At 41.8% G+C, this 12,008-nt stretch overlaps 1 protein-coding gene across 1 annotated transcript; it reads left to right on the forward strand.

Moving 5' to 3' along the window:
* Positions 1 to 2,641: 2,641 nt before the first annotated feature.
* Positions 2,642 to 6,954, forward strand: LOC132400376 (immunoglobulin lambda-1 light chain-like). Its single transcript, XM_059981323.1, has 3 exons — positions 2,642 to 2,781; positions 2,869 to 3,222; positions 6,579 to 6,954. The coding sequence occupies exons 1-3, from the start codon at positions 2,733 to 2,735 to the stop codon at positions 6,899 to 6,901; spliced, it is 726 nt and encodes a 241-aa protein (XP_059837306.1). The 5' UTR covers positions 2,642 to 2,732; the 3' UTR covers positions 6,902 to 6,954.
* The last annotated feature ends 5,054 nt before the right edge of the window (positions 6,955 to 12,008 follow it).

Below are 12,008 nucleotides of genomic sequence, written 5' to 3' on the forward strand. Positions count from 1 at the left end.
TTTAAATATTTCAGATTTGATCGACAAGCAATACAACAAAATTATTATTGACTTTCTATAGGATAAGAAGAAGCCCAGAATTAAAATGAGTAAGATGTGTATGTCCAGTGACATGGGTGGGCTCTGTCTACCAGACGTCAGGGCATATAAATTATCCTTTGAAATGATCAAGTTAGCTAAACATTGGGACAGGGCAGATGTTGATTTAGATTGTGTAGTTATAGAACGGAGCTTGGCTGCACCACATTCTCCCCTTAACATTCTCTCACAACATGTGGAAAACAACACTAATCTAAATCCTATACTATTTCACTCAAGGGGTGTGTGGAGTACTATTCATGAATCTTGTAAAAATGTCACATTTAAAGCTGTTATACTCCTCGCTCTGGAATGCCCCTGTGAAACGCATTGGGAAAAGAATGGTGTACTGGAAGGAACGGAAGATTAAAGGTGTAAATACAGTAGGTGGTCTCAGTGAGATTGGGATTTTTATGTCGTATGTGGATTTGCAGAGGAAATATAACTTTGTAGATAAAGGGAATTTCTGGAAGTATTTACAAATAAGACATTGCGTTAGTAGCATATTCAACAATGGTGACCCACAAAGTAACCCTTTAACTGAATACCTTACACTACCACAGGAAGTTCATAAAGCATCAGTGTTATATTAAATGTTCAGGCACTCTGTGGGTGACCCGTGTAACAATCTTAAAGCAGTATGGTAGAAGGATCTTGGAAGTTATATTGAAGATAATGAGTGGTCAAATATTTTATCACATGTGGGTAGACATATTAGGGAAGCGAGAGGGAAATTTATTCAGTATAAGAGAGTACACAGATATTATTGGACACCAACTAAACTCTACAAAATGGGGATTGTTGATAATCGTTTATGCTGGAAATGTAAAAATGAGGTGGGCACATGTTTTCATATGATTTGGGAGTGTTCCATGGTTCCTCCATGTTGGTGTAAAGTTCTTGATTTGTTGGGGATTTGGTCGGGTTCCACACTGCCCTTCTGCCCACGGCTTTGTCTCCTGGGTGATCGGAGAATGATACCTAATGTAAACCATGACTAATTTACTATTTTAAAGCTGGGTTTCATCACAGCTGCAAGAATTATATTGCAAAACTGGAAAAAAACCAGATGTCCCACTGTGAGGGAATGGACTGAGGAAAGGGTTAAGATTGCATCATATGAACTCATGTTGGGAAGAATTAACAGTGAGGGAAAAGTGCAAGATGCGTAGGATCAATTTCGGTTGTCTGTTAATTTAAACTTACATTAGAAGTTTTTTTCTGTTTCGTAATTTTATATGGTTTTCTGTCATGGAATGTCTGTATAAATATGCTGTACTGTATCTGCTCTATGATATGCTATGCAGCTTTGTAAACTAAGAATAAATAATAATAAAAAATTGAATTACAAAAAGAACACAAATAAATCGACCTAAGATAAGGGGCGTATTATTGAGTCTCACTGAAACACTGCAAAGGAGAAACTTCCACTGAAATTCTGAAACATTTTCCGTCGATATTCCAAGTATCATGTTTCACTACAGTACTCCCTTCATTCCCGCCACCCTGAGTGAAACGCCAAACAGTTGCATCGTCTGTCCACCATCACAGGCGCTTCAGCTCATCGGTGCAGACAACACTTTAAATGCATTGTGGCAATTAAACGGAAAGGCGTTTTACATCGACGTCAAAAGTGTATAACTTGTAACACGGGAAAGCTTTTACCTCAGCAGTTTAACACATTATTCTGTGCATTATATTGATGAAACATGAGGATGAATTTCCGAGTTCTACTTTGGGGCTGCGTGGAAATGTGCAAACGTCAGTGACAGTGAATAGGTCATAAATTGGTAAATTTTCAAATTGCTTAAATGTTGTCACATGTACCGAGGTGCAGAGAACAAACAGTTTCGCAGGCCCTTCATACCGATCAGTTCATCAGTGTATTGAGATAGCACAGGCGAGCAGAATAAGGTGTTACAGTTACAGGGAAAGTGCAGTACAGGTAGGCAGTAAGGTGCAAGGGCATAACGACATAGAATGTGAGGTCAAGAGTCTATCTGATCGCAGTAGGGAAACATTTAGTGGTCACGTAACAACGAGACAGACGCTGTCTTTGAGCCTGGTGGTATGTGCCTTTAAAGCTTTTGGATCTTCTGCCCGATGGGATGGGGGAGGAGAGGCAATGTCAGTGATGGATAAGGTCTTTGCCGATATAGGCTGTTTTGCCGAGACAACGACAGTATACACAGAATACATGGAGGGGAGTTGGCTTCCGTGATGTGCTGAGCTCTAGCATAGAGCATAGAGCAACTCTCTTTAGTTTATTTCAATTACCAGCAGAGCAGACACCATACCCAGCCGTGATGCATCCAGACACAATTCATCGATAAAAATTGCTGGGAGTCAAAGAGAGAGCGCCAATGAGCGCTCTTTGCCGTGACATCTACGTGGTGGACCAGGATAGGTTGTTGGTGACGTCCTCTCCACTGAACTTGAATTTCTCAACACTCCCGATCTCAGCATCGTTTACATAGTTGCCCCGCCCATTTCCTGAAATCATGATCCAATTCATTCCTGAGTAGAGATCTGCATGTATATATATTTCAGTGACTTTGCAGTCTTTCACAGTTCTTAAGGAGCAGCTTCGAAAGCCCTGAACAGGACTTGTGTCCGAAAGCCTTTGACTTCTAAGTCTTCTTATCAGCTTCACCATGGCTGAATGGGTCCTGGTACTTGCGGCGTTTGTGTCCTGTTTGTTGAGTAAGTAGAATACTTACTCCTTTATACTGTCCTTTATGTCGAGTTTTTACTTAAGGGTTTTAAATAGTTATTTGTTACTTTCCCCAGCTGCAAACGCGGAGGTGACTTTGACTCCTCAGTCTCCGTCCGTATCGGCGACTCCGGGTAGAACCGTGAAAATCACTTGTACCATGTCAGGGGGCAGCATCAGCAGCTACTACAGGAGCTGGTACATGCAGAAACCAGGCAGCGCCCCAGTTTTTGTGTGGTATGACAGCTCCACGAGAGGATCGGGAATTCCAGATCGATTCACCGGTTCCATGGACTCATCGAACAACCAAATGCATTTAACCATCACCAACGCTCAAAGGGAGGACGCCGCCGATTATTACTGTGGTGTCTGGTATGATAGTAGCCCGTACGCATTCACCTTTGGGAGAGGAACCAAACTGAATTTCAACAGTAAGTGAATATTTGTTGGGGTCTAATCACCTTTAGTTTTCGTTTGTGTTTTTACTTCGTTTGAACCTTGGAATAATATTATCAATCCTGATGCTTCGATCTGATTTACAGTCCGCCTCTCATTGTATCTTTACAAATCCGCAGGCAGAAAACTAGCACATATGCATCCTGTTTGCTTGGTAGGGTTACTTAATTTAGCAGAAAAGTATCTGCAAAACAACCTGAGTTCATTGCCATGACATTTTTAAAATAGCTTCGTGAATAGATGCTTCGTGCTGTTAGCGAGTGTTTCTTAAAAGTGTCCCAGGGAACAGATGCATTAAAATATATTCACAACAGTGAGGTTTTGCATTAGACAACCGAGGTGAAGTCGTGTTTAGAGCCCACAAATTATTGTATAAATGATCTGAATGCCAATCGGCTGGAATATATTTTGTTAGTTTCTTAAAATTTATTTCTGCTAATATTACTTTATTTTGTGTATATTGTTTTGTGCACCTTGGTCTCCTAAAACGTTGCTATGTTTGACCGTGTACATGTAAACAGTTGACTGACGATACAATTTATCCTGAACTTGAAGCTTAATGGGGACCAGAGCCGAGCTGTGAATGTTACCGAATTGCGATAGAGAACTTTTATTTCCTTAAGACGGTAAAATATAGGAACAGTATTAGGGAATTCGACCCCATGAATCTGCTACGTCATTTGATCATCGCTGGTATATTTTTCTCTCAAGATCATTCTCCTGACTTCTCTCCATAGCCTTTGACGTCGTTGCTAATCAAGAGACTATAAAACTCAGTTTAAAATATACCCAAAGACTTGGTCTCCACAGCATCCTTTGGGAATACATTCTACAGATTCACCACTTTACGGATAAATCAAATTCTCCTCATGTCAGTTCTAAAGGGCTATCCTTGTATTCAAAGGATTTTCTCTCAGGTCTACCCTCTTGCACTAAAGGGGGCATCCTCCCACTTCCACTCAATCTAGCTCTTTCAATATTCGGTAGGTTAAAATGAGACTTCATCCTCCACACATACCTCCCCCCCCCAACCCAACCCCCACCATTCTTCTGAAATCCAGCGTGTACAGGCCCAGGGCCATCAAATGCTCCTAATACTTTCACTCTTTCATTGTCGGGATCTTTCCTGTAAACCTCCTCTGGTCCCTCTCCAATGCCAGCACATCCTTTCTTTGATATGTGGTCCAAAACTGCTCACAATACTCTAAATCTGCTTTGGCTATTGCCTTTTAAAACATTAGCATTAAATCTTTGCTTTTATATTCTGCTCATCTCGAAATAAATACTATGCTTGGTATTCATGCTGTTAGCGAGAGTTTCCTAGGAATTGCCCAAGGAACAGGTGTACCTGCAGGATGACTTCCATGTCTCCTTGCTCCTCCGACTTCTTAATTCGATCTCCGTTTCGAAGTCTGTACCTTTATTCCTTCTACCATTCTCCATGACCATACAATTTCCTACAGTGTTCTCCATCTGTCACATCTTTGCCCATTCACCTGATCCGTCAAGATCATTCAGCGGATTCCTACTGCCTCAACATTGTCTACTCCTCCACACGTCTTTGCATCATCCGCAAACCTGGCCACAAATCCATAAATCCCGTTGTTCAGATCATTAACTTCCAGCCTGAAACGTAGCAGACTCAACACCAATCCTTGCAGAACACCACTAGTCACCGGTAGCCAACCAGAACAGATTATCCTTACGCTTTTCTCCTGCCAGTCAGCCAATGATCCGTCTATGCCTGTGATAGTTTATGCTCTTATCGTGTTAAGCAGCCTGATGTGTGACACTTTGTCAATCGTCTTCAGAAAATCCAAGTCAATAACATCCACTGACTCTTATTTGTCTATCCTGCCTGGTATTTTCTCAAGGAATCTCAACAGATTTGTCAACTAAATTACCCCTTAAGGGAACCATGCTGATTACGGCTGGTTTTATCGTATGCCGCCAAGTACCTAGAAATTTCGTCCTTACTAATGGATTCTAGCAAACTCAATATATTAAAATTTCGATTAAACATGAGCATGTTTACTAGGAAATTAACTGACGTCAGGCTAACTGGCCCATAATATCCTGCATTTTGCGACCATTTCTTCTCCGAATGTGGAGTAATATTTGTGAGTTTCCAGTCCTGCGGACCCATTGGACCATTCTTGAAAGATCGTTACTAATGCCTCTTTAATCTATCCAGCTACCCCCTTCAGAATCCTGTAGTCCATCTAGTTCGTCGACTTATCTAACTTCAGATCTTTCAGCCTCCCAAGCTCCTTCTCCTTCGTCATAGCAACTACTATCACTTATGTTTAATTTCCATTAATGCTTAATTTCGATATTTGTTTCCCTCAACTAGATCTTTTCACGTTACTTCAGCTCCTCTTGTTCTATACCTATTAACCTGAAGTCATCAAGATTCTGGTGCTCCGTTCTAACTTCTATCCAATTTCCCTTCAGCAAGGCGCCGCCCCAGAGCCCACCTAGGCCTCACCAGTGTGCTTGACCTTCTGCGCCGTCTTAGTGTAAATGTCTCAGCTTTGATAACAAATTATCACTCAGCCCACCTGTTTTGTTTACATTTCGAACTCTCCAGCCCCGCGGGCCGTTGAGTATCTAACGTTTGGATACCTGATCATTACCGTACTAAGTGATCTCGCCATGAATAACAACTCTGAGGTCAGAAACTCTGGAAAATCGCTCTTTAGCTTTTTGCCTTGTCGCTGCGTTTTCCTCCGGGGTACCACTGTAAAACGATTTCTTTATAAATTCTGTTTTGTAGTTTTGATATCCTATTGTGTGGATGGGTTCAACTTTTCAAATTAATGGAAAAACTGATTATAAAAACAATGACCCAGATATCCACATCTTCTGGATTTCATAGACATCTGAGAGTTGTTTTCGGGCTTTTCTTCAGTGTCTATCACCTTGGTCCAAACAACACTTTAGGAGTTAATTGAGGGACTAAAAACTAGAAAATCCAAGTATAAAACCTTAACTGGTATTATTTATTCACATTAAAATACTTCCATGATTTTCAGCCATTCACAATCCCTCCTTTACTGCGGCGAATCGCGGCATCTCCGAGGAGAGACAAAGACACAGTATGTCAATCAAATCCATTGCTTCATCTCGCTTTTTACGTGAATAGCTGCGACGACATTTCGGAGTTTTGCCACGCGCTTTGCCATATCTCTTTCAGGGTTTCTTATTGGTTCTGTGATTCATGTCCTTACGAGTATAACATCATGGAACATGCCAATAATCTGTCACGAAAGTTTGATTCCTATTTATATCAATTAATAATTCATTTCCCTGCACTTCTTTCTATCTACAGGTCCGCGAAAACCCGCCGTATCCGTACTCCGACCGTCTGCGGAAGAAATTCGGGGACAGGGCACCGCCACCCTGGTGTGTTTAGTGAGCGGGTTTAATCCGGCCGCTGTGAATATCGAGTGGACTGTGGACGGCAGTACGAGAAGGAATGGCGTTGAGACCAGCCGGATCCAGCAGGACGCCGACAACACGTTCAGTACGAGCAGTTACCTGACTCTGCCAGCCTCAGACTGGAACTCACACGAGCGTTACTCCTGCGTGGTTAAACACGAGACTCAGGCAACCCCATTTCAAACAAACATCGCGCGATCCAGCTGTATGTAATACAATATGTTTAGAGGCTGTTTCTTTAAAATAAAACAAACGAATTTCATGTACAGATGTTAAATTTTTGATTGTAGCTGTCACATTTCGCAACCGGGGGAAAACAGGCATTGCGTCCGACTGGACGTTCTTAAATAGCGTTCGTTCTGAAATAAATATCATCCATGTAATTTTATCCCGAAGTAATTAAAATCTACCCAATCTACTGTGGCGTTTTTGTCCGACAAAAGCATTATTTTTCAAAACTTTGCATAGATAGTGAAGATGATCAAACTTTGACATTCGATGAAATAAAATAGACAACGTCGCTATTGGGTAGGTTTTCCTCCCGAAGAAACCATAATCACTGTGACTACATCAGGACAAGTGGTGTAATTACTTGTCAGCGAAATTTACATACAAAGTAAAAGAAATACTGATACTGCCGTTATTTGAACATCGTAGGCATATTCGATTTCCAGTTTTAGCATTGTATTCTTCATAGAAATGGTTTTTCTACAGCTCGTCATATTCGGGAGACAAGGGCTTCTGTACCCTGTGTAAGCAGCAGCGCAGAGCAGAATAGCACTTATTAGAGTTCAAACTAACGAAATTCTTGCTCAAGTGTCCTTCAGAACTACAGGCTTCATTTGAGGTGATTTGGGCTTCCGATACCTAACAAACATTGAAAATGGTAGTCCAAAGCATTTCTAGTAAATACAGTTAGACGGTGGTTGACTACCTAAAGCTATTTCGGGATTCAAAACAGTGAAGCACTGAAGATATCGCACCGACATTTGTACATTAGTTTGTACAATATATATGATGATAGCTTTCTGTGTGTAATGTAGAACACCGTGGCCCTAGTATAGAGGTCGAGAGAACGGTATCCTAAACATAAGATAAATATGTTCAATATATAACGTAAAAGATCATTTTCAGACGAATGAGAATACGGATTGTATTCACGTCTTTCTAATTGGTTATATAAGTTGCTTTATCTCGATAAGAAAAGAATAGCCAGAGCAAGTTTGCAACTAATCATTGAAATTCATAGATGGGTTATTGAAACGGGGACATTAATATCACGTGGTCTTCATCAGTCACTCTGTACTGAGGCCGTTGAACTTGCCTTCTCTGAGTATGGAAGGCCTAAGGAGTTCCCTGTAACTTTACAGCTGCACAGACCAATGATTGCTCTCAGCAGGACAGTTTTACACGGGCTGTAAACTGCGCAGTTCTTTAAAATCACATTATATAAAAGTAAATTCCAGTATCCCACCATAAAGTCTGTGTCCACGGAGACATTCCAGTTACTGCGCGGCAGGTGCGAGGTTGTACTTGGTGTGGCAAAGCATTCAGTGTTGTGATAGGACGATAAAATGACCAGAACTGCGCTGGGATATTTTGGCAAAGGGCGTGGCTCACTTCAAACTATACAGCGAAAGATATGAATGATCGCGGTTAGTATGATTAAAATGCGTATACAAAAACGTTAACCATAGCATAGACCTTTTGACCCACGATCTTTTGCCCACATTTTAACCTAAACCAAGATCAATCCAACCATTCCCTTCCACAGAGCCCTGCAGTTTTTTTTATTCATCCATTGGCCTCAGAGCTTTCTAAATGTCCCTGATATATATTTGCCTCCACCACCACACTGGCAAAGCTTTCCACGAACATACCACTCTGTGTAAAGAATATACATCTGACACCCTCTATATTTTCGTCCAATCAGTTTAAAGGTCTGCCCTCTCGAATATACCGCTGTCACCCTAGGAAAAAGCCACTGGCTATCCATTCTATCTACTCCTCTTTTCTTATGCATCCCTGTCAGGTCGTCTTTCAACCGGCTTCATTCCAAAGCCAAAAGCCCTAGCTCTCTAAACCTATCCTGATAAGACATGTTCTCTAATCCAAGCAGCATCATGGTAAATCTCCTCTAAACCCTCCCTACAGCTTCCACGTCCTTGCTATTCTGACCAGAATCAAACACAACAATGTAGGTGTGGTCTAACCAGAATTTTATGGAAATACAACATTAGCCGGCGGCCCCTGAACTCGATCCCTCGACTAATGCAGGCAAAATGCCTTCTGAACAACCCTATTGACATGCGACGCTATTTTTGAGGGATCTATGTGAGTGGACCCCAGGAACTCTTTGTCCTCTACACTGCTAAGAACCTTCTCTTTAACCGTGCACTGCGCCTTTGATTCCACTCTTCCAAAGACCATTATTTCACATTCTTCTGCATTGAAAGCCATCTGATACTTGACAGGCCAGCTACGCATCCCATCAATGATCCCATTGTAAACTACAACAATCTTAACCACAGCACCAACAGCTTTGTGTCAACTGTCCCATCGCCCTGTCCTTGGATCATAGCTCTCCATACCCCTCCCTTCCATATTCTTTTGATATTTAAAAACATATTAAGTATTGAACTCGAATCGCTTGAAATACTTCCAATGGCATCTCATTCCACACTCTCTCTACTCTCTGCGAAGGGGCTCCTCCTCACGTTCCCCCTAAACATTTCACCTTTCACCCTCAGCTCGTGACCTTTAATTTTAGTCTCACCCAACCCGAGTGTGAAAAGCCTGCTTACATTTACCCTATCTATTCCTCACATCATTTTGTATATCTCTATCCAATCTCCACTCATTCTCCTATGCTCCAAGTAAGAAACTGCCAACCTCTTCAACATTTCCACATAACTTAGGTCCTCAGGTCATGAAATCATCCTTATAAATTTCCTCGGTACTCTTTCAATTTTGTTGACATCTTCGCTGAAAGTAGGACGGCGTCCAAAGCAGCACACAATATAGGAACGCCTTACTAACATCCATGTACAGACGTCTGACAGACAGACAGACATAATTTATTGATCCCGAGGGAAATTGGATTTCGTTACAGTCGCACCAACCAAGAATAGTGTAGAAATATAACAATATAAAATCATAAATAATTAAATAATAATAAATAAATTATGCCAAGTGGAAATAAGTCCAGTACCAGCCTATTGGCTCGGGGTGTCTGACATTCCGAGGCAGGAGTTGTAAAGTTTGATGGCCACAGTCAGGAATAACTTCCTATGACGCTCAGTGTTGCATCTCGGTGGAATGTGTCTCTGGCTGAATGTACTCCTGTGCCTAACCACTACATTATGGAGTGGATGGGAGACATTGTCCAAGATGGCATGCAACTTAGACAGCATCCTCTTTTCAGACACCACCGTCAGAGAGTCCTGATCCACTGCCCCCCCCCCCGAACTTCACTGGCCTTACGAACGAGTTTGTTGATTCTGTTGGTGTCTGCTACCCTCAGCCTGCCGTCCCAGCACACAACACCAAACATGATATGTACGTCATATACACCCCTCTACTTTTCTTAACTTCTATAGTAACTTTCTCGAAAAAGTCAATCAGGTTCGTGAGACAGGAACTGCCCCTCAAAAAGTTGTACTGAATGTAATCAGATTATGCTTCTGCAAATGCACATAAATTCTGCCTTTAAGAATCAGTTCCAAAGTTTCACCACCACTGACATGAAGCTCCGGTCTATAATTCCCAGGATTATCCCTAATCCATTTCTAAAACAAAATAATAATATTTGAGACCCTCCAACCTTCTGCTACTCCTCCTGCTTATATTAACAGCGAAAAGATTATCACCAAGAGGGAACATACTCTTCCCTCGCTTCCCGTAGTAACCAGGGAATGCCCCATTCGGCCCCGGAGCATTATGTCGTTTTTTCAAAAGTCCGACAATATCCTACTTCTATACGTCACATGTTCTAGCGTGTCAGCCTGTTTTAGGCTGGCCACACATAAGTCAAGGTCCCTCTCAGTGGTGAACCCTGAAGACATTAATTCATTAAGGAACTCTGCTACTTCCTCCGACTCCAAGCACATAGTTCCTTTTCTTTTCTCACTCTAGTCATCCTTCTGTTCTTCACCTACGTGTAGAACGTCTTGGGGATTTCCTTAATCATACTCGCCAAGCTCTTCTCATTCCTCTCTTCTAGCTGTCTTAAATTCATTATTCAGCTCCATCCTGGCTGCTTCGTAACACTCAAGAGTGCTGTCTAATCTTTCTTTCAAAAACCTTTAGTGAACTTCTTTTATCCTCTGGGTGGGATGCTTCACATCTCTTGTCAACCATGCTTCCTTCTCCCTACCATCCATGTTCTACTGGAAGATGCTACCCAGAACCCCACTAGTGTTCCCTACACAACATTCACATTTCCTTGTTCATTTCCCTGATAACATTAATTCCCAATTTCTGCTCACAAGCTTATGTATTATAGCATCATAATTCCCTCTCCTTCAAAACCATCTGCTCTTATCCCTCTCCCAGGGATTGGTAAATTAGAGAGTTGTGATCACCCACGAGCAATCTGACACCTGGCCTCTTCCATTGGCTAGCACTAGATCCAGTAAGGCCTCTCTTCTAGTTTGCCTGTTCACATATTCAAAAATCCTTCACTAACAGACCTAAAAAATTCTGCTCTCTCTAAATTCTTTTGCATATAAGCTATGCCAATCATTATTAGGGAAATACATGTTTTTGCAGCTTTCCAAAATCGACCTGCCGACCTACTCTACGATGTTCCTGTTGAGAGGTGTGCGCTGTACAATACTCCCATTAGAGTACACAAAAAGTACACTGCAGATGCTGTGGTCAAAGCAACACATACAAACAAGCTGGATGAACTCAGCAGGTCGGGCAACATCCGTTGAAATGAGCAGTCAACGTTTCGGGCCGAGACCCTTCGTAAGGACTCATTAGAGTGACTACAACCCTTCCTATTTCTGAATTCCACCCACAGTGACGTGGGAACATCACTGTGGGAACATCAGCTTTTCCTGCCTTTGTGATAGCCATATTTTGGATCGGGAATGCGAATGGTTCCTCCAAGAATAAAAAGGCAAATACATGTTATCATCGTTCTTTACCTCGTGGTTTTCCAATACCTTTCTTGATTTTCGAGCAACACGGGTGCGCGTTAAATGTTTCATAGAGATACAGACCGTAGTTTGATTAAGAGTCTTGGAATGCGCAGTATCTCTACGTTTTAGCAGATGAGGATTCTCCTGTTGTAACTTCTTCAGACATGTCATTT

The sequence above is a fragment of the Hypanus sabinus genome, chromosome 10 (assembly GCF_030144855.1).
Source record: "Hypanus sabinus isolate sHypSab1 chromosome 10, sHypSab1.hap1, whole genome shotgun sequence".
In the NCBI taxonomy this organism is placed as follows: Eukaryota; Metazoa; Chordata; class Chondrichthyes; order Myliobatiformes; family Dasyatidae; genus Hypanus; species Hypanus sabinus.